This window comes from Sphaeramia orbicularis, chromosome 12, assembly GCF_902148855.1.
Source record: "Sphaeramia orbicularis chromosome 12, fSphaOr1.1, whole genome shotgun sequence".
NCBI classification, from domain to species: Eukaryota; Metazoa; Chordata; class Actinopteri; order Kurtiformes; family Apogonidae; genus Sphaeramia; species Sphaeramia orbicularis.
In genome coordinates, this window is record NC_043968.1 from 28,665,444 (window position 1) to 28,689,528 (window position 24,085).

General features: G+C 37.2%; 1 protein-coding gene across 3 annotated transcripts in view; it reads left to right on the plus strand.

Moving 5' to 3' along the window:
* Positions 1 to 24,085, plus strand: part of LOC115430346 (chemokine-like protein TAFA-5) — a 169,722-nt gene that overhangs the window by 40,960 nt on the left and 104,677 nt on the right. The window contains exon 1 of one of the 3 annotated variants that reach the window (XM_030150308.1): positions 13,741 to 14,349. The exons of the other annotated variants lie outside the window; for them this stretch is intronic. Within the exon in view, the coding sequence (XP_030006168.1) occupies positions 14,259 to 14,349 (91 nt within the window). The 5' untranslated portion in view covers positions 13,741 to 14,258. Of the gene's footprint in view, positions 1 to 13,740; positions 14,350 to 24,085 lie in introns of those variants that run through there. 3 annotated transcript variants of the gene reach the window in all.

Here is a 24,085-nt window from a genome sequence, read left to right on the forward strand (position 1 = left end):
TTATTATTTGTGTTATCATTTATTATTATTATTATTATTATTATTATTATTATTATTATTATTATTATTATTATAAGTAGTAGTAGTAGTATTGAAGTACAGTCTTTCCTTCTGCTTCCAGTTAAAATGTCCTTGAGTGTCAACAGTTAAAAAGATTAACTCACTTCGTCTGAAGTCTCCAGTTTTTCTCCCATGTGGTCTTCTCCAGCTGAATGACAGAGCTTGATTTTTTTCTCTTTGGGTTCTTCCTATATATTCTCTCCCTGGGGTTTTTATTACCCACATATTCCCATGTAGACAATGGAACCAGACAGGAGAAACAGTCACTTGGGCCTTGGTTTGTTGGTTTTTAAGAGTTGTTAAATATTTAACTGTAAATACTATTCCTTTTATTGGTCCTCTGACCATTGAGATTGAAGATAAACAGGCCTCATGAGACCGTTGTATATGAGAAGACATGATCTCTATTAGACATCCCTTTGAAACCTCATTCTATCTGTTTAAGAGTTTTCATCAAATTTGCTTAATTGTCATATAGTGACTGAAATATTTTCTTTACATTTTCTTATGGAATCACATCTTTGAAAAAAAAAAAACACTTCTTCAATATGTTATTGCATTATTTACCTGTTAAAAAGATGAAAAAAATAATTACGTGATGAGTAAATTCAACAAACCCCTGACTCAGGCCAGGTGAGACCTCATTGCAGAGGGATAATGGATGAAAAACCGGCAACTGGAAGCTCCTCAGTGTATGCTTGTTTTTCTTTTCTTTTTTTTTTTCTAAATACAAAAAAATGTAAGAAGCTTAACTGAGGACTCAAGAGGATGAGTCTAGCGCTAATATTTTTCAGTTCAATGTATTGCATTTCCTATAATAAGACTTAATGAAATATGCGTTGTGTGTTTGTGTGTGTACAGTTAATAATGAGCCCGACAGTGAATGACACAACTACTAATTAAAAAGTGCCAGATGTTGTGGACAGTTTAAGCATTTAAGAAGTTTAGATTAAACTGAATGTATTCTATATTATATTAAATTACTCACAACAATAGTGTTTCTCTTTTAATTATATCACTGCAATGACTGAAGAAAAGAAATAGTGGAAGTATTCTGAAAATATTAAGCATTAAGAATGAATGGTCTCTTGAATCACTTTAGATTCAAATAGTTACAATACATAAAGAAATAAAAACAGTCTTTTAGCTAATAATAAGCACTTCACAGGAAATAAATGAGCACTTATTTATAGCTCATATACACTATATCTTTCTCATTCTTTGTATTATATAAAATGTCTTTTTAGACACATTAAAGAAACCACAACACCTCAAGTGTAAAATAAAGTCCTGTCCTGTCATATCTGAGCTATCACATATTTCCTAAATATAAAAACGTATACGTGATAGATGTCTGAGGTGACGTGTTATTGATTGATAATTTCCTGGCAGAGATTTTTGTCTTACCTGAGGATGTCAGATGATTGACAGTAAGCAAAGGCAGACACAATGCCTGCCCTGATATTTATAAGAAAAGAAACAGAAAGAAGAAAAAACTCTATAACAAGAAAGTAATGATTAAACAGACAGTTTCACAAAGTAAAATTAATACTTTGTGTTGACTCTGAAGTCCTGGTGAATTTTAAGTCGGAGGAGCATGAGTAGAAGTGAGCTGCCAGATTTTGTAGCAAGGTACGAATAGGAATGATGTAAAGGAGAACATGAGCTTTTAATTATTACCAACACAAATCATTTCAGCCCCAGGAATGCATCACCCTGCTGTAGACTATATATTACAATGGATTATGCCCCACTGTTACTTTTCTCACCGGAAAAAATCAAAATCTTACCAAGAGTATTTTTCCTCATTTCTAGTCAAAATATCTCATCGCATTTAAAATAAAACATGAGCACCAAAAGAGTAACTTTTCAGTGAGATAAAAGAACTTATTTCAGACAAAAGATCTGGAAAATCTTATTTCAAGAAATCTTACCAAGATAGTTTTCACTTGTTCTGATGGCAGATTTTTTTTTACCTCAAGATTTTTTGATTGATTGATTAATTGATTGATTGATTTTTATTTATTTATTTTTAATTTTTATTTATTTATTTATTTATTTATTTATTTATTGCTTAATTCAAGCAAAAAAATAAAAAAATCTACCAATGGAACAACTGAAAATTAAGATTTAAGATTTCTTGAAATAGGATTTTCCAGATCTATTGTCTAAAAATAAGTTGAAAAGTTACTCTTTAGGTCAGGGGTGTCAAACTCATTTTAGTTCAGGGGCCACATCCAGCCTAATACGATATAAAGTGGGCCGGACCAGTAAAATAACATAAATAAAAGGATAATAACTTTTGAGTGAAAAAAGTACAATTCCGTAATAAAAATGTTTACATCTACGAATTGTACTCAAACATAACATGAACAAACATGAACAACTTGTAAATTCTTTAGAAAAATAAGTGCAATGTTAACAATATTACACCTTAGTTTATTATTTATACATGTGAATCACAACTTAGAGATCACAGTGGATCTAAAAATACACAAAACAGTTAATAACAGGGAGAATATTATTAAAATTCCATGTACTTCTCTTAAGAGATTTCAGATATTCACATTTTTTGTAAAAGGCTAGGCTGTAAATGTAAATATTCTTGTGTAATGTAACTTTTTTACACTAAAACAAAGAAAAAAATTAGCAGTTTTCATAATTTATAGGTTATTATGATAGTATTTTACTGGTCTGATCATTTTTAGATTGAAATGACTTAAAATGATTTTAACATCCTTGATTGGTAATGTGTTCAATGTCATTTTTGCATTTCACAAATTCATTCCAGGGGCCAGATTGAACCCTTTGGCGGGTCGGATTTGGCCCCCGGGCCACATGTTTGACACCTGTGCTTTAGGTGATTTTATTTATTTATTTATTTATTTATTTAGCACAACAATAACTCAAACATTCGGACAAACAAAGAAACAAATTGTGCAGATGACATCAGAAAACCCCCTGGGGCTTATAAAATTAATCTCACCTCATTACAGTATTATCTTAAAGAATGACAATAGGAATAAAACAATAATATACAAAGTACAACAAAAATATAAACAGATAATAAAAGAAAAAGAGTATGTGTAAGTGTGTGTAAGGGTGGAAGTGTGTGTGTATGTGAAATATTTAAATTTGTTGAATCAGATCTGTCCTAAGGCTGAACTTAAACTGACTAAGTGAGGCAGACTGAGATGCGATTTGAATAAAACTGTTCCACGATTATGTCTCGTTTTAAATGTGATGAGATATTTTGACTAGAAATGAGAAAAAATACTCTTGGTAAGATTTAGATTTTTTTCCAGTGCTCATCTGGTTGCTGTCTTCTACCACTACGTGTGAATGTAGAAGTCTTTATCAGTTCACTACTGCAATATCTCAAAATTGTGACCACACATTCACATTTATTAAACTTACAGAGTCACAAATACTGGATTAAGAAAGCAGCTGTTGCAAAGATCTTGAAAACATCTTCGAAACCCTCTTTCACTGTTTTTATAAAGTAGCTAAGCGCGTGCTTATTGGTGTAATAATGCATGTTATTAAGTTATTAGCATGATTTGCATTCTTCACAAACAATCAAATATGGGGTGGATTTTCACTTGGTGATTCTCTGAGCTAATTTATAAACATTCAGCAAACGATATAATACGTGGGAGAAATGAAACGAAAGACCTCATGAAAATCCTGCACAATGTAATAGAATGACTACCTGAAAAATGTGATTAATCATTCATTCACTCATACAGCAACGTGATATCACGAAATTTACATGCCACTTTGAACTGGCGTGTTATCTGTGCGCATGATGAGCTTTCACGCCATGTCAAATACCACGTACTGAGGGTTAGGATTATGTGAACCAAGGTTATTATCGGTAATGAAAACTAACGAAATGACGAAAACTAGAATTGTAAAAACATTTTCGTTAACTGAAATAAATAAAAACTATAATTAAAGGAAAAAAAAAACAATAACTAACTGAAACTGTATTGTGTGCTTACAAAACGAATTAAAACAGATAAAAATTATGGATAAAACTCAGTTAGTTTTCCTTTTTGTCAATGTTGGATTGATACGAAATCGATTTATTTCCCTCAAGCAATTTTAGCTAGCGGCACCGTATGATATTCAACGGTCCGTCACGTCTCGTCTCTTGGGGTTTAGAGTCGGCCTCTCATCCCAACTCTACCTGGAAACATGGAGACTAAAGTTGGGAGAAAGCGGCAGAGTCCTGTATGGGATTTATTTGAATACGACGGCAAAAAAGATAAAGGAAATAAAAAAACTAAAACTAAACTGAAACTTAGCATTTAGAAAATAACGAAAACTAATAAAAACTAGCAAAACTGCTCTAAAAACTAATTAAAACTAACTGAATAAACTGAGAAAAAAAAGTCAAAACTAAATAAAACTGAACTACAATGAAAAATCCAAAACTATTATAACCTTGATGTGAACCAGAGATCTTGGCGTAAATTGACGATCAAATGGTGCTAAATAACACGTGAACAGTATAAAAATGTGTATGTATACCACACCAAATGCCATAAGAACTGGCGTGACTTACAACGCGATTTCATGAGATCAGTCTCCATACTGTTTGTCTCATATGACATTATACTGTGATAGAAACACACATCTCATCTCAGATCTGTGCAGGACTTATCTGTAAAATATAATTTGTAAGACTATTATCCTCCTGAGACCCAGGAAAGTGAAAGTTTTTTCTTTCTTACATTAAACAACTGTGTTGATTGGGAACGGCATAATGCAACAGTTTTTTCAGATACATTTTTGAAAATCTATTTATTTATTTATTTTTATGGAATGTCCTTTGCTATATACAGGGTGGGGAAGCAAAATTTACAATATTTTGAGGCAGGGATTGAAAGACAGTGTATGACCAATTAGTTTATTGAAAGTCATGAGAATTTATTTGCCACAAGAAAATTGACATAATAGAAAATGTTTTTATTCTATGTGTCCTCCTTCTTTCTCAATAACTGCCTTCACACGCTTCCTGAAACTTGCGCAAGTGTTCCTCAAATATTCGGGTGACAACTTCTCCCGTTCTTCTTTAATAGTATCTTCCAGACTTTCTCGTAATAGTTTTGCTCATAGTCATTCTCTTCTTTACATTATAAACAGTCTTTATGGACACTGTAACTATTTTTGAAATCTCCTTTGGTGTGACGAGTGCATTCAGCAAATCACACACTCTTTGACGTTTGCTTTCCTGATTACTCATATGGGCAAAAGTTTCTGAAAAGGTATGGATAATAGTGTTAGGTATGATTATGACATCAGTATATGTTTGGTTTCAAAACAATTGACGTAGTGCCTGCTGAGAAAAAACAACTAAATGTTCATTGTAAATTTTGCTTCCCCACCCTGTACAGTTTTTTTTTTTTAAGTAAAACTGTCAAACTTTTGTCCCCTACATAGGACAGAATAGAATTGCTGGGTCTCAGAAGGTTATGGAAGAAAGTTGACATCTACACTGAACAAAAACATAAATGCCCCACTTTTGTTTTTGCTCCCATTTTTCATGAGCTGAACTCAAAGATCTAAAACTTTTTCTGTGTACACACAAGGTTTATTTCTCTCAAATATTGTTCACAAATCTGTCTAAATTTGTGTTAGTGAACACTTCTTCTTTGCTGAGATAATCCATCCATCTCACAGGTGTGGCATATCAAGATGCTGATTAGACAGCATGATTTTTGCACAGGTGTGCCTTAGGCTGGCCACAATAAAAGGCCACTCCAAAATGTGCAGTTTTATCACACAGCACAATACCACAGATGTCACAAGTTTTGAGGGAATATGCAATTGGCATGCTGACTTCAGGAATGTCCATCAGAGCTTTTGCCTGTGAATTGAATGTTCATTTCTCTACCATAAGCCATCTCCAAAGCTGTTTCAGAGAATTCATGAAGAAGACTGTGTGAGGAAAATGGTGGTCACACCAAATACTGACTGGTTTTCTGACCCCCCTGGACCACCCAATACAGTAAAAGTGCACATTTTAGAGTGGCCTTTTATTGTGGCCAGCCTAAGTCACACCTGTGCAATAATCCTGCTGTCTAATCAGCATCTTGATCCGCCACACCTGTGAGGTGGATGGATTATCTCAGCAAAGGACAAAGGAGAAGTGCTCACTAACACAGATTTAGACAAATTTATGAACAATATTTGGGAGAAATAGGCCTTTTGTGTACATTGAAAAAGTTTTAGATCTTTGAGTTCAGCTCATGAAAAATGGGAGCAAAAACAAAAGTGTGGCATTTATATTTTTGTTCAGTGTATGTGCACACTAGCAGCCTTTAGTACTGTGCACTGTGTAGCCAAAATACAAACTATATTTGAAAGAATGCAAACACAACATGGCCATATGCTGTAGACATAAGACTGCACAGTATGCTTCTATTTCTGATGTGCTGCTCAAAGAAGGTTAGCAGACAAAATGACTGACTTCTTTCTAATTGCTTCAAAAAATAAACTCTCGCTCACACATTAGTCTGTCTCTCACTCAGTGATACATCCAGACAGGGTGAATTGTGGATTATAAGCTCATTATTCAATTATCTGTCTGTTGTGTTCTTTATATGGGACTTTATTTAGACTCGACCTCATCTCAGAGGCCCAGAGGCAGCCATTGTTTCCTGACAGCAGGAGTGTGTTGAAGTACACATAATAATGGCTCCACCTGTCAGAAGGCACAGCTGATCACAAGGGAAACCATATTTGTGGCTGACACCTCAACTTTTATCTCTGATTAAATTGTAAGAATCTTCGTGTTGGACACCCTAGTGGTCATAAGCCGTATGTTCCAGCTTTTCCCTCTGATTAAGCCCTCTTCAGATTTATTGGCCATGGGAAATAATGGGAAACACAGCGAATGTAGAAGTTTTAGGCCATTACTCATGGCTTTTATTGGCATGGGCGCTGTCTGGCACAGAGCCAGTGACCTGCACAGAGGACAAAGCAAGCAACGCCTCTCCTGGCTCCTGGCAAGGAAAATCATAGCAGTGAGGGGGCGGCAGTAAGAGGAGGAGAACGAGAGAACGGAGATGTGGCAGTGGTGTAGGTGGGTGGTTGGAGGATGGAGGGGAAGGAAATGGTTTAATAATTTATTGGGAAAAAAAATTTCCACTATTTTTAAAAACTTATCTCAAAACGTGCTTCTCTATTCCTGTGTGGGATTTACAAAAGTACAAGAAAACAGGGGAAACAGATTCATATTAGTGTCAAGGCAGAATTATTGGACCCCAAGGAAGCAGCATGGAAATGAGTCCATTTGTGAAAAAACTACATTTCAAGTTAGAGGATGTGGGATGTGAACATATAGTGTATGTATATAATCTGTAAAAGTGTCACATAATTGGAAAGGTGACAAATCTGACAACTAATTTTTTTTTTATTATTATTCCAATGAATGGTACATTTCCTCTCATTGCTCAGTTTTACCTGTTGCACTTTTTGCTAATAGAATTTATTCGATCTGTAAGAAGGTCAGATAAATTCACACTTTTAACGTCTGACAGAAGCCATTTTAGTCATTTTCTATGATTTTTTTTTTTTTTTAATATTAGCGGAACCATTAGGGTCTTTTAGTCTGCATTGGTATTTATTAATTATTTATTGTTGATTATTTAAATGCATTTATTCGTAGTTGCTTTCAATAGTACTGTATTTGTGCACTGATTTATTTATGTCTGTCACATTGCACTTTGGATGTGGGCTGATGTCTGTGGTAAGCTGCAAATTAATAGCCTGTATGTGATAAATAAAGTTTTCTGAATCTGAATCTGAAGCTCATATTTCTGCTAAAATCAAAGTGTTCTATTCATTCACACAATTGTAATTTTACACTATACACTGTAAGCCCGGATAAGTGGTTGCCTTAAAAAAAAAAAAAAAAAAAAAAAATGATTAATGACCTTTTTAAGTACATTTAACTTTTATTTATCTAAAAGTTTAAGTTAAGTGTACTTAAAAAGTTCATTAATCATTACCTAATTTTTTAAGGCGACCACTTCTCTCAATTTTTTAAAGTAAACTCAATTTATCCAGGCTTACAGCCTCTAACCCACTGAGAAAAGTAGCAAGTCAGCTAGTGGACACCCAGCTAAAAGAAAATGTCCACGGAACAGGTCGATGGAACTGGTGGACAGTAAAACAAACAATCGTCGATAGCTGACAGTCGCTTAAAACTTTTTGAGTAGTGTCTTTTATGATAAGTACTGAAACTCCGATAGCAGCTACTCTGTGACCGAAAGCACTGAGACTGACATGTGCAGACATACATGGACAGGTAGCAATTTATGTGGTCAAAAGAAAAAGAGGTGTGGTCATAACTAAAACGTATTAATTTAAACCCATTAAACTGAAATGTATTCACACATTTCACTATATCTACAAATGAGTTGACTATACTTAATATTTTCTTGTAATGTCATTAAACTTAGATTTTTAGGTGCATTCTAATTATTTTTTTTAAGTATATTTGACATGTGCTGTTATTATTACTATTATTACTATTATTATTATTATTATTATTATTATTATTATTATTATTATTATTTGAGAAAGGCCATGGCCAGTACTACATTTTACATGTGATGAAAAAACTGGCTTTAAGGGAAAATAAAAAAGTGAATTGCCACTCCATCTGCATTTGTTACAGTTAAGTTTATACTCATTTCCCCAATTACTAATTGATTTTTTGATTTTTCTTATTTAGGGTATTTTTTTTTAAAATTTGAATTAGACGCTCACTTCCTCAGTAGTCTTAGCTAGCCAAACCTACCTCCACTTTTATGGTTCTGTGCTGTAGATAAGTCCAGCACCTTCCTTTATCATTCTGGAATAGGAGTAAAACTTATCTCGCTTTTCTGGCTAGTTCTTTAACAGCACTGAGCACAAGATGCTGTGACAGTACATTTGCAATATAGCATTGGGAGAAAAATGGTTTTGGTGGAGAATGTCATGGTATTAAAATCACTAAATCCATATCAAACAAAACACAACATAAAAAGGCGTGTATTGGTCAGAAGTTGCTCTTTTCAAGCTGTAGTTGGAGCTCAGAGGTTGTTGTTCTTTCACATAGCGAGAAAAATCCTGACAGCGCTGCCACAGCATGATGCAAATATTGATCCTTATACAGTAGAGTGCTTTGAACCTGCCAGACTAGCTCCATGTTGTTTCATACATAGAGTTAAGTGTCACATTATTTTAAGTGGGACCACAAGTGATATTAGTTCTTTCATTTGTTTTGAGCAGAAAAAAAACCCAACTTTGAACGTTTACAAGGAACTAAAAGCAGAGCAAATACGCTAATAAATAGAGGTGATCGAGACAATATAGCAATTGCCATGTACACTAGAAATAATATATTCAGTATAGGAAGAAGAAAAGTTATTACTCAGTTAATATGCTATAAGATTTTTTTCTTCTGCAAAATATCAGTTTTATATTTGCCTTTAAAAATGTATCATATAAATACGCTCTCATCCTTCACTGTGTATTGTGCACTGAATTTTCTTTCTTGCCATAACAATGTCAAGGCTTGGCTGTTTATTAAGGCGTATTTAAAAGTAGAGCAGAGGTACAATCTGTGAGATTCTGTTTTATAAATAACTACAGAAAAACCTAATATTTCCTCACAGTTGCAAAGCTGGCATTTCCGCCTTAAACTGGTGTTAAAAGAGGACTTTACAAATAGCATACATACGATTTTTGGGCTGTTGGGACAGTTATAGATAATCTAATACGTCTGATTTGGCATCAGGTCCAAGTGTAAAAAGATGGTAACCTTGTAAACGGCTATGAATGATAGTGATGTGTGGATCGATACTGAAATATCGATATTTCCGATACCAGATCTTTACACTCTAGAATTGATTTACAAATTTAAAAAAATTTTGATACTTCGGTCATTTGAGGTAATGTATATGAGGAACACAGTGGAAAGTAGCTAAACTATTGGGATCTTGTCCAAATGATATGCAATTGGTAGGAACTATTTCTTCTTCCTCCTGGGTTGGTGTGTACTGCGTCACGCTTCTCAGTCAGTCCTTCCCAGCCTTAAGATACCTGGGAATGAGTGCCACTTCTGGACCAGCAGAGAGAGTGTTTTCAAAGGTAAGAGAGGTTCTGAGCAAAAAACAGAACAGACTGAAGGGAAAACAGTAAATATGCTACTGTTCTTTAACAAAAGCTTGTGAGTGAGGGAAAGAGTCAATGTTGGATGTTTTTGTTGAAGTGGTACATGTTCAGAATTTTCAAGTGAACATGTAACGTGAATTAATATGCAAGTTTTCATTTTTATAATAGTTCTTAATAATCAAACAATAATTACTCTCATGTCTTGTATTCTTTATGAAGTTATGATTTGGAATACACTGTTTTATTTAATTTTTTTTTTTTTTTTTTTTTTTTTTTTCAGATTTACCAGACAGTATATTTGTACAGTGTCGGTATTGGTAGAGAACACATTTTGTTTTTTAATTCTACTTTCTTTTTAATCTAACTTACTCTTAGCTACTTATACTCTGCATTTATTTATTGTTGATGTGGTATGACTGTTTCTGTGGAGTGGTGACCATATGTTGAATTTCCCCTTGGGGATTAATAAAATCTATCTATCTATCTATCTATCTATCTATCTATCTATCTATCTATCTATCTATCTATCTATCTATCTATCTATCTATCTATCTATCTATCTATCTATCTATCTATCTATCTATCTATCTGTCTATCTGTCTGTCTGTCTGTCTGTCTGTCTGGGGTGGGCATCTTTTACTATCTCACGATTCGATTCCGATTTTTGGGGCTACAATGTGATTCAAAATTGATTTTCGATTCAAAACGATTTTTGATTTGAAACAATTTGATTCATAATGATTTCTGCTCCAATCTATAGGTGTACAAAGGATCCTCATGATCTGCTCCAGTCTACTTTGCAAGACAGAATGATAAATGCAGACATTAAAATGTCTTTTTCACATTTATTAAGTTTTAAACATTTATCTATGCTTGGCAGGGAGTTTGGTGAAGCATAGCAGTGAATGAAGTTATGATTTGGAATACACTGTTTAATTTAATTTTTTTTTTTTTTTTAGATTTTCCAGACATTAAGTATATTTGTACAAAGTATTGGTAGAGAACACATTTTGTCTATTAATTCTACTTTCTTTTTAATCTAACTAATTCTTAGCTACTTATACTCTGCATTTATGTATGTATGTATGTATGTATGTATGTATGTATGTATGTATGTATGTATGTATGTATGTATGTATTTATTTATGTATTGTTGATGTGGTATGACTGTTTTTGTGGAGTGGTGACCGTATTTTGAATTTCCCCTTGGGGATTAATAAAATAAATCTATCTATCTATCTATCTATCTATCTATCTATCTATCTATCTATCTATCTATCTATCTATCTATCTATCTATCTATCTATCTATCTATCTATCTATCTATCTATCTATCTATCTATCTATCTATCTATCTATCTATCTATCTATCTATCTATCTCTGTCTCTCTCTCTCTCTCTCTCTCTCTCTCTCTCTCTCTCTCTCTCTCTGTCTCGGATTGGTGGCACAGATACCAGCCTTAATTTTACTCGGTATCAGATCGGAAAGGAAATCTGTGGTATGGAACATCACTAATGAATGGTTCTTCTGACATATCAAAATATTTCAAACGGTTCCTTAATTATACTTACTTTACTCTGTCACTGTGACGCACACAGTAGTATGTTGTGGATATGTTAGTGGTTACATGTACACACACCAATTCCGTGCAGAGGTCAAATCTGTGTTAATTGCTTTAATGCAGTAAATCGATGGATCACAACAGGGTACTGAAAAAAGGCCCTCCCCCCACACACACATATGCACATCCATGAAAACATAATAAATGCGTGTACTCACATGGCAAACAAAGGCCCAGCCGTGCACACAAATGCACTCCGCCTGGCACACATGCCAGCCAACAGAGACTGTTATCAGCTAATTAGTGCTTGTAGCTGCAGGGGCCAACCTTATTGACACTGCAATGACAGTCTCCTGGTTTGAGTGGCACTGTCAGTTGTGTCATTTGGATTCAATTATGTATAAACAGAAGCTGGGAAAAAAATTTACACAATCCGCAAGAAAACACCACTTTGAGATTAAGAATGATTACTATGCTGGCAATCTGTCGTACTGTGTGAAAACGAACCATTCTTTGCCATCTATGCATGACTGACTGACTTAGTGGCTGAATAAATGAATGAATGAATGAACACTTCAATTTTCATCTCTTGTTGCATCCCACACCATACAAATATACATTAGACAGAAACAACGACCGTTATATTGGCACTCTACAGGGGGCTTGGGGGGGGGGGGGGGGGGGGGGGGGGGGGGGGGGGGGTTACATAAGCTATTGTTTTGCTGTTCAATACCGGTTCTCCTCCAGTCAGCTTTCTTTCACTCAAATGATCTTGATATCCTTTTAGACATCACACTGAGCTGAAGCTTTTGAAGAATTTGCAATGACATCAATTCTTTATGTTTATAATTTGATGAAATTTTAGAGCTACATGTGCAATAGCTTTCAGGGGGTGTTTAATAATCCTGGAAAATGAGCCCCAGGCTAGGCTACCTTGAGCTCATTGCTTGTTTCAATAACCAGGAGGCGTGAAAAATGTGGAGAAACATCATGTTCTCAATATTTTCTTGTAATATTCAGGGAAATTGTACAGTAAGTCCTGATAAACATCAGTTTTTATTATTTGACTAAAAGGTGTCATATTTTAGCTAGAAGAACTGTCCATTTTACTTTGCACATTACAGTTTATTGTTGCACCTGACTGTTTTCTACCATTTTTGTTTTTTATACTTGTAATTTACTATGTATAGTGTATTTGCTCTTTATTCTGTCTGTCTGTCTGTCTGTCTGTCTGTCTGTCTGTCTGTCTATCTATCTATCTATCTATCTATCTATCTATCTATCTATCTATCTATCTATCTATCTATCTATCTATCTATCTATGTTATATAACAGAATTGTGATAAATTTAGATTTTTTTTTTTTTAAACTTACATCATGATGATCACCTAAAGTTCATGATTTATTCATTTTGTTTATCTGTAGTGTGGAAATACATAGCAACACATACATCAGAAGAGAGAAAAATATTCCAAAAAAAACAAACAAACAAACAAACAAAAAAAAACGCCTTCATTTAACTCTACTCCTGTTTTTAAATTATCTGACTTCTAAGTAAACCAGAAAGAAAAGAACCTCCACACGCAGGACTTAGTACAGTTTGATAAATCAAGAGAAACTGCCAGACACACTGTGTAAATGGGAATTATTCAGGATATGCATAGTTTATGAAACTGGCAGTCCCAGCACCTAAATGGAAAGCATAGAATTGAGCTAAATCAAGTAGAAAAGAAAGAGAAGGAGGTTGTAAAATGAAAACCCGAGACAGAGAAAGGGGAAAGTGAAGGAACGAAGGAGCAACATAGCGAGGAACTGAGAGAAGGAAAGAGCGCGACAGGGAGAGAGAGGGAAATCTGTAGGGAGGGAGAGAGAGAGAGAGAGAGAGAGAGAGAGAGAGAGAGAGAGAGAAAAAAGAGAGAGAGAGAGAGGCTGCAAGTCGGGCTTGGTTGGCAGTGTTTGCCTCTGCTTCTCCAGCAGCGGGAGAGATGTGCGTAACATGCAGCGGAGAGCGGTGATCATCATCTGCGCGCCGCATCGCCGGGGTCCGCTGTGCGCACTCGAAGACACGGACACATCGAAGGGCGCACCCTGGTCCACCGAGTGTGTCTGAGGGAGAGTCAGTCTGGAAGAAGTAACAGAAGAAAGAAAAGAAGTGGCGTGAGGAAAAGATGCCAGCCCCTCAGACGGTGATCGGGGGTTAATCGCCCCAGTGTTTTGGAGCCGCTCTGACGCACTGAAGGCACGGGCGCATATGTGTGTTATTTTAACGGAATCCAGTCTCTCCTTATTGAATCTAAACCGGACTATCAAGTGGGATTTTTTTTTTTTTTTTTTCCTTGAAGAGGATGAATACTCCATTACATGAGCATCAGATTATGAGTCAGTGCGTGTCTGTGAGCTGAGGTGGAGTGTCTCTCCCGCTGCACGGCTGTCTCGGTCCGATCCAAGCCTTCCTACGCCAGGATGCAGCTGCTCAGAGTTGCGTGGGCACTGACCGGAGCGGCGATCTGCTGCTTTCTCCTTCTCCTTCTCCACTCCCGCCTCCTCAAAGAAGGTAATCACTCCGCATTCAATCACTTTTTTTTTTAAATGTGGTTCTAATGCGCGCAGCCTTCCTTTACAGTTTACGTGAAGTTTTCCGCAACGATAATTACAATCCACCGTGATTCCATCGCTGTGGCGCAACCAGAGCTATTGACTTTTCCTTCAGTAGCGCAAAAATAAAACCCAATCCATAGCATACAAATGGCATTTTATGTGCGTAAAAATGCATCCCTCATGCACCTGCAATTTCCTTATCAACAAGTTATCCGACAGAGGATGATAGGTGAATTTTCAGATCGAGGAAACCAGATAGAATATGGTTATTTAAGATGTGCAAAAGAAGAGACTAAAATATTAAAAAAGAAGAAGAAGAAAAGAAAAACAACAGCTCACTGTTTGTATATAAAACTGATTTGCTGTAAATGTTTTCAATAGATGGCACTAGAGTCTAGCTTTAGGGTAACATTGAGGTCAAGCGGTTACAGTCATTCCATCACCTCTTATTGTGTATTATGTCTTTTAAATGTTCAAGCCGGTATAAATATCAGACCTGATCATCATTTACACACCTCCCGGCAGAGGCTCAGTGATTTGATACACTCTACAACGTGTCTGTCATCGTTGCCATGCGCTATGGATGGCACAGCCTGCAGACAAGGCTCCATTTGTGCCAATTCGCGCAGCTTTTTTGGGGGGGGATATTAAATTGAGTTTCATTTGCTGACATTCAGGTGGATGAATGACATGTAATTTAATGACTCTGGCAATCATCAGAAACCAACCGACATCAATCAAAACTTAACTGATGTTTCAGTGAGACAGCTTATCCCCTGTAACAAGTCATTAATTCCACCTACAGTGTAGCATAATAAATACAAATCATACCTGTCTACAGGGAGATCTTTACGCAGAGGTTGAGTACACTTACTGCTCAAACTCCTTATGAAAGTCAAATGGTGTCACCCAGGGATTTACTGTACTGTTTGAACCTGGCACAAAAAAACAGCGCTTAATATTGCCTTTATACATGTATATACCCTGGGGCGAGCAGACTCTCTTTGGCACTTGGGGATGGTCATGGGTCTCCTTTCTGCTGGTTTTAGAGAAGAGTGGCTTGGAATGGCCTGCCATCCCTTCCCTGCCTCAGGCCTTGGGCAAATATTCAGGTCAAGCAGTGGCAAACAGTCTCTCCTCACCGTGGTGAGTCCATGACTACTGCGGGGTAGGAGAATGTCCATCCCCATTGAGAGAGGGAGAAAAAAAAAAAATTGTCCGTCAGCCAACATAGGAGACAAGGGGAGTTCAGGATTTTGTACTGGCACATGTCCCAAAGCCTTCCTTTCCAGTTTTAATTTACTCTGGCATGCTACCCTTTTCTACAGAGGTCAAAAAGAGGACTGCGTGGCCACCAACGGTATAGAAAAGTGCTGCTCATGGCAGTGTTAATGTAAGGGACTCTCGTTAGATTCAGGCCATCAGCATTGTTGAGCTTGATGACTGGCAAGGCAATATTTTTGACCTTCACCACAGAGTTGTTTGTCTGTATCGTGTTATGCTTTTATACTGAGGTGTTTTTTTCCCTAAGCCTGCATTTTCTTTGCTTTCATACTTGATACCGAATAACTTTTGTGACTGTTGGTCATGGTGTGGCGAGAAGATGCTTTCGGGTTCATTATGGTTTGTAAGGTCCCTATTGAAATCTACTGGAGAGAAAATGAGGCACATAAAGGAGGGTTGAGAATATGCTCACTTCAGGCTACGAGGCTGGCCAAGGTCAAAGCACGCTGTAAAGGCTTATAATACATACTGATAAAATGAATTCAAAGGACTGCATTAGCGACAGTCTTTTGGGGATGAGGATAATGAAAGACATGCACAAGGGGTTTTGAAAAAGAACAGACCCTTTTTTGATCTTGTCTTGCATATTTGTTCATCAGCATTATGAACTAAAGCGTTGTGCAATACAGCCAACTCTAATGTGCTATGGGCAAGAGGAGAGAAAATGTATTTTGTGTCCTCTGTGCCATGCTAGGGATTATTCATATGTATCAATGTTTACATTAAATGATGTGTTATATTGCTGGTGTTGTGCATAGATGGTATCTTATTAACGTACTGGTAATGGCAGGAGAGCTAGCTAGCCATACATATTACATGGTAATTTTGTCATTGGGGAAGGTACACTAAAAATGTCACCCCCTGCCAGACTTTCAGTGGCCCGATCTTTATATTTTTGGGAGTTGTACACCTCATTGCATCAGCTATCTTGCATAATGTGGCACGGGATCTCATGCACAGAGAAATGAGGATGCAGAGAGGGTGGATTGGGAATGGAAACATATTAAAACATTATGCATAGGGAATGTGGATGAATTTTGCACCATAAATTTCTCACACTGTCCACTTCAATAATTCAAGCAATGAAGCAAATCCCATTTTGCTCTTCATGGGCCAAGATATTTGTCACATGGCAATAGAGAGCTTGACAGGTTCGTGGAATAGTTTTTGGTTCACTGGTAAATTCAGGGCAATGTTAAAAAATAAATAGCCGCATGAAACTGCAACAGTCTACACCATGAAGAGCAAGTGCAGCTTATTACTCCAGGGGCAATGAATTTCTTAAATCAGTTAAATTATGGTGCTTGATACGATTTTATGTAAAATTCAGAATTGAAGTGATGAATAGTCAGTAGAAAAGTAACTGTTTATGCAAACTGTGCAAATCATGAGTAATTTTCGCATCTCACAGAGAAGAAATAATTGTAATTATCTTGAATGATTAGTTGCGGTTGTCTTTGGTGTTAATTACCACAATTACAGTACTGTGACTGAAGTAGACATCTTCATCTAACAAAAGTATTTTTGCTTTCACCAGTTAACATCAGCCGGCATTTATAAAGAAATTGATTTCAAGTTGCTTCCAAATAGTTTTTATACCTGTCAGTTCTTTTAGATATGAGGCATTTTCCTTTTGTTCTCTTTTCTAAATGGAACTGTTTACTTCAAAGCAAGGTAGCCTATATTTAGTTGTTGCAAACAATTTTAATTTATTTGTAGATGCAGTGCTTGATAGTTTTTCAGCATCATTGGATGAAAATTCTAAAATTACCTTTCAGTGTGTTGTGACTCGAATCAATAATTGTATCCCCTTCTCTGGACTCTGTTTTCAGGTTGTATAAAATCTATCCAGTGATGGTTTAATCACCTGTAACTAATGGAATTACCAATCACTGTTCAGACTCCAGTGCAGCTTTAGTGCTCTACACCATTGCTCATCACAGATAGCAGCATGAAATACTGTCATGCTGCTTTTTTATTTTTAATCTTCTGATTTAGTCAAGAAGGAGAGAGCTGCAGAAGGTGCTTTTTTTTTTTTTTTCAAATTCTGGTATTTTTCTCAGATTTTGACCCCTATAGTTTTAATGTGTTTTATTTACTTCTTGAGCATTATGTCTGTACATCTCTGTGGCCTTTCAGATCCTCTTCCTCCTCCTAAGGAAGCCACCAAACTACATGGTTGAAGCTATTGATCCTCAGGTAAAACCACAGGGTGAGCCGTAATGGGCTAAAGTGACAGAGATATGTGCATTCATACACTGCCCCTGACATCAGGGAAGCAGAATCTGTTTTCATTTACCACAGACAGAAGCTGAGTCCTGGGGATCCTTTTTTTTTTTTTTTTTTTTTTTTTTAAAAGATATGGATTAGACTGGCATTCTGCTTCATGACAGCTCCACTGTGAGCCTCAGGCAGATTTGGGTCAAGCAGTGACAAACGCTTTGTGTTACGCATGTACTTGGCTCCATGAAGAAAGGGAAACCCTGTTTTGTCTTAAGTCATGTATTTAGAAATGAAATAACCTTGTGTCTGCGCTCACAAGTTACCTTTCTTCCACTATTAATTAGACTAAAACCTATTGTTAAAAGCTGTGTCTGTCCATGTGTTGCCCGCTTGCTTTACACCTCATGACCAGTGACACGGCTTATTCAGGGAGACACTGCAGCTTACAAGTTACATGAGAGGTTGTCAGGTGCACTTTTACTTTAAGAGGTCCATGTGGAACAATGCCTAATCAGGTCACCTTTAAAAAGCCCTTAACTCAAAGCTCGGGTCATTGCATGAAAAAGGCCATACTTTCTTGTCAGTGCACTCAAATGTACGATGCCCTCAATCACAACCTTCAAAGATGTAACCCCTCTGGCTGACACTGGGGCCTTAAAACCTTAGACATTTATGCAGAAACATGGCATAAATATATGATGGCAAATTCACTGGATGATCATATACCAGGTGTTAAGTAATACATGGATACATACATACGATACCAAAGACTGCCAGGCAACTGCTCATGCTGTAGGTTATATTCTTCTTTACAGTGTACTGTATTATTTGTCTGTTAATGTCTGTGAGATACTAGTCCAGCTTTTCAATTTCTTTGTGCCATCTGTGAATGCTGTGTTGTGGTTTAACATCTATATATTAATTCATTAGCTGCCTTGGAAACAGAGTGCTGTATGCAGTTGAGACACAGATATTAGTTGACATAACTGCTTGCCAACTAGGGATGTAATAATATGAAAATTTCATGTCACAGTTATCATTATTATCGTGGTATTGTTGAAATGTGCTCAGATGGTTCGCTACCAAACTTCCTTATTTTCTCATTTAATACTTGTAACTTCACTCATCAGCTCCATCCTCTTCTGCTAAACCAGGGGTCAGCAACCCTGGTCCTAGAGAGCCACTATCCTGCATGTTCTAGATGTTTCCCTCTTCCAGCACACCTGATGGTCATGATCAGACTTCTGCAGAGCTTGATGATAGGCTAATCATTTGAATCAGGTGTGTTGGAAGAGGGATACATCTAAAACATGCAGGATAGTAGCTCTCTAGGACCAGGGTTGCTGACCCCTGCTCTAAACTGTATGTGAATGTAGTAGAATATTTCCTTCGTCCGTCTGAGAATCTCTGTTTTCACATTTCCCTCTATTTACGCACAAACATGGAAATGGAAATTTGCCGAAATCTCCCCTTTAGTTGGAGTCTTTAGAAACCTTTGTTTTCAGTGTGCATGCCTGTCATTGTCATGTAAACGATAGGCACAAACACAGAGAAAAGTCTCCGTTTTCAAAAATCCCCGGCTACGTAGGGGGGAAGAATCTCTGGAGCGCTGTCCGTGCGGGGGCCTTCCACCGTGTTTTCAGAGGCCAAACATTGCAAACTGTGCATGCGCACCTGGAGTGCTGCTCCTTCTCCAGAAAATGAGCAGTATCACCTTGAGTTATTCAAAGGGTGGTGATTAAACACCGTTTTAATGATAATTCAAATTTGAAATGGTAATACTAACTGTAGGGAATTTTACTGCGGTTTGTCATTACACTGGTAATCATTACATCCCTATAGCCAGCCATCACCTGCATCTGAAAGGTGTAGATTGTGGAATTGCAGTCAAAACCAGAGTAAACTGCAGTATGAGCTCCCAGTTCAGTGTGACAGCTACAGCAGCAGAGGTGTAGTCATTAAGCATTTCTTCCTTTTTTTTTTTTTTAAAGAATCTATTATTAATCTGCAGAAAGGAGGGATTTTAGAGAATTTAGCCCTGAAGCACAGCTTTAGGCTCAAATGACATAAAGATAATATGCGTGTATTTAATGCTGCAGTAATACTCCTTTAGCATACAGAAGCAATGTAGATGTCACAGTGAAGGTGTTTTACTTGGCAAATCCTTAGTGATGTCAAATCCCTCACAGCAATGGCATGCATAGGTAAGCAGAGCATTTCTCCACATGTAATCTGCTGTAAACCGATTTAAATTGGGCACAATTTATCTTTAATGGCCAGTATCAGCTGTAATCCATAAGGGTAATACACATTAATCAATTGTTTAATTGATTCATTACTTAAAGGGTTTGTTAATTAATTCACTTCAATTAATCAATCACAGTGGAAACCTGTGGTGGTTTTTGAAGGTAATCTAAGCCTACTCCCAATGACCCCCTTGTGTCTTGTGTTCAGGTGCTCTTTATCTGTACGTGTGCACCAATGATCCAGTATGTACTCATGGCACTGTTCTTCACAGTTCCTATTGATTGTGCTCGATCTTGGACCATAAAAAGTGTGCACTATTGCACCCTGTTTTCCTAAAGTCTTATTGATTGAGTTTTGGCAGTGCTGTGGGACAATAAAAAAGGCAGTGGTAGGAGTTAGACTCTAATGAAAAGCTGGCTGTTAGGATCCTCTCTAGGTTCCAGTTTTACTGGAGAGAGTCACTGGCCTTTGGAAATAGTGATGTCAGAAAGACATCGACCTAACACACTTCATTCCTGCCCTTCCACCCATGAAGTGCCGTCTAAAACTCCCAGAGGCCCTACCAATCCAAGCTTGAAGACATCGAATTGAGTTACTCTGTAAAACCTTGAATCAGCAAGGACATGGGATGCTACGTCTTACATCCTCAGGCACATTAAAGTAATACAGATGCTAGTGATAAAAAGTGTAACACATGCTGTAAATTGTGGCATAGCACAGATCAGCAAGCTAGCACAGATTGCTAGATTGGTTTCTGTGCTCTTCCTTGATGTGTGGTGTGGGAAATGCATAAAGGATGGGATGATTTTAATAACTGCAGCTGTATCTTTAATTAAAACCTCATGCAATAGCCAGGGAATGTGTTCTGGTCACTAAGATCTGATAGAGACTGGCTGTATTAATTAGTCATGTGAGTGCTGTACTCACACACATCCGGAAGAGGCTGAAGGAGGAGGAGCAGTGTTTGGCAGAAGACACACACTCACACACACACACACACTGATGAACAGAACAAGGGGAAGGAGGGCCAGTTGTTTGAGAGGTTAGAGACTAGTGGGGCCATTTGTCTATCCACTTGTCAGCTGGTGGAGAGAGATCCTCTCAGATCAGCGTTTTACTCCAAGGAAGGGCGGATTCCTCTGGGTCCATTCTTGCAACATTGGCAACATGTCATTCATGACTATCTCTCAAAGAGGAGATTGTCCCTCCCCTCTGCAGTAAATAATGGAGATGATCTGGCCTAAGCTTACAGTGTATTTATCAAGATATACAAGCAGAAAGAGTGCTGATTTCAGGGAATTGCATCGGACCTTTCATAAGCTAACTCCAGACTATTGATTCCGTGACCACCAGGGTGCTTGAGTGTGATACAGCTGCATGTTTCTCAGGAAATGATGGGTGAGAAGTGTGCTTACCCTTCTGTGGTTTCAATTTGTGCTTTCCCGCTGTGTCAAAGGTAGAGATGAGGTCACTCCCCCGTTCAATCAATTCCTGTGTCTCTGTTCATCTAACTGATCAATAGCTACTTAAGAAGTTTGATCTTCTTTGTGCGTTAGATCACAGTCATTTGAATGGATTTAGAGATGAGGTTTTTCTGTCCTCACAGAAGCTTGGCCCTGGAGCCCATTGTGACACAAATGTGGTGTCTATGATAAGAGGCTTCGTCATGCTTTATGGATCGAAAGCATTCGAAGTGTTTCTCTATTTCCATCTGACAGAAATGTAGGTTTAATCTGACATTAGGTTGGCTATAGCGCATTAGCTTTTTGTGTCAAAGTGGCACAATATTACCGATGCTATGCTGCTCCACCGAAACAAATTGCATGTTACTCTTTAGAAAACTAATGGAGGCTTTATCGATTTGAACAAGGCCAGCCACTTGCTTTGTCCCGGCTGTCAGATTGTGTCTAAAGCAATTTCATAAAGATCATTATTTTCTTTCTCGGGATGTCTTGCAGCTAAACAAGATCCTCCTTCGTTCGTTCCTGCCTTTTGTACTGCTTATGGCGGCAGCTCTTATGGTCCAATTGAAAATGAATTAGAATAGAATGACACATAATGAAAATCACTAAAAAACATTGGCACGTCACATCCCCTTAGGTTGTTGCACCCTTGAATAGATTGCTTGTGGGATTCCAATTTCTATTCTCAATCTAATGCATGAAGAGAAAATGGGTTTAGCTCACTGTAAAGGACAAGCCATAACATTATGGGTCATAACAAGCAGTGTCACTCATTTATCTTCTAATGCCATTATACCATGTAGTGGGAAAGGTGCTGATATGGATGTTAGTCATGGAACAAAGTGAGATAAGTCAACGTATTTGCTGCACTTACGATGATCATCATTAGCATAATTGATGTAGCTGGAAAGAAGTACAGTGTCAAATTGTAATCTAACAGGTTGCTTGAATGACATTATTCAAATCGGTGCATATGTTACTTTTGTAAAGGAGAGGAAATCTTATACTTGGAAATTTGTACTGTTTATGTTATGTCAGAAACTGAACAATATTACTCCTTAATGTATTGGTTGTATAGATTAAATCAATTTATATTAAAGAAAGTTGAAAAATTATGATTTACACATTTAATCAAATATTAAAATGCGTTTTTAAAATGTTACATTGAGTGTAAATATAACTTAAATGTGTTGGAACACAAAATTGAAATATCTGTTTTACTGTCAAAGCAGAGACTCCATGCAGCACTCACTCTGCGTCTGTCAATAGCCCCCACCCCACCCTTTTTCCTTTTTTTTTTTTTTTTTTTTACAATTCTTACTTATAGGTTTATGCTTATGTTTACCACTCTGTCAATACAACAACAGGGATTGAAAAAAAGAAAAATAGGCTTTCTTCTTCGTCATAATCATTACAGTCTATTCCACATGGGGCAGAGGAACTTCATTATTGCACCTGCAGGGACTGTTAAAATCAAACTCATGAATACAGAATGCTTTCTTTCGTGTTGCGTTGTTTCTTTACAGCACTGCTGCTAGGGAATTTTAAAGCCACATTCTTCACTTAAAAGTAATACATACAGGATATACACATTGCAATAATTTACAAGCAATGCTCTATATTCACTTCTATGGGTGCTAAAACAGGCTGGGTTTTCTATCTGTCTGCCTGAGCTCAGACAAAAGTATGTATAAGAGGGCAGGTGGTACACCGCTTTCTCAAACCTGGTGTTTCATCATCTGAGAAGTAATGCACATTTTTCTATTTGGTATGCATTGATGTGCATTGATGTGGTCTGACTCTGCTACATATCTTTTTCCTTTCATATCATTGACTTAGCTAGCCTCTCGTCCCCACACAGATTCCACAGTCATTCCCCGTTATTCTATATTTTAGAGGTTATTACTGAGAAATTCACAGTAAGGGCACGAATCAGATGTACCCTAGATAGCATTTCACCATACAGTGTGAAACACAAAAAGGTGGTAAAAAAATCATATTTTAGTAATGATATGTATTCAGCAAATGAAATATGCCATGCTTGCACATTTGCCTTGCTGAACAGACAATAAATTATACCTTATGCACAGCCACATAAGCCCAAGGATAATACCACATTCAATGAGTTGAAAGGAAATGGGGCTTGTGGGATGCAGGAAACAGAATGCCCTTGCTTAAATCAAGCGGCGGGGAGAGGAAACATTGACATGTAGGCCCTGTTGGTGCGATTTACCTCCTGCATGCGTTCTGGCGTGCCTTGGAGCATGTCTGTGCGATGAGGTTGGCATGTAAACACACAGCCGTGCTCTCTCTGCAGAGGTACGTTACTGGATCGCAGATAAACTTCATGGCCGCAAACGTCTGCACGCGGCAAGTTAACACGCAGAGGTATAGTGACAGGTACAAATGCAGGCGCATGCATACACGCACACATTCCTGAATATTATACACCGCAACTTGACAAAGTGTAGTCCC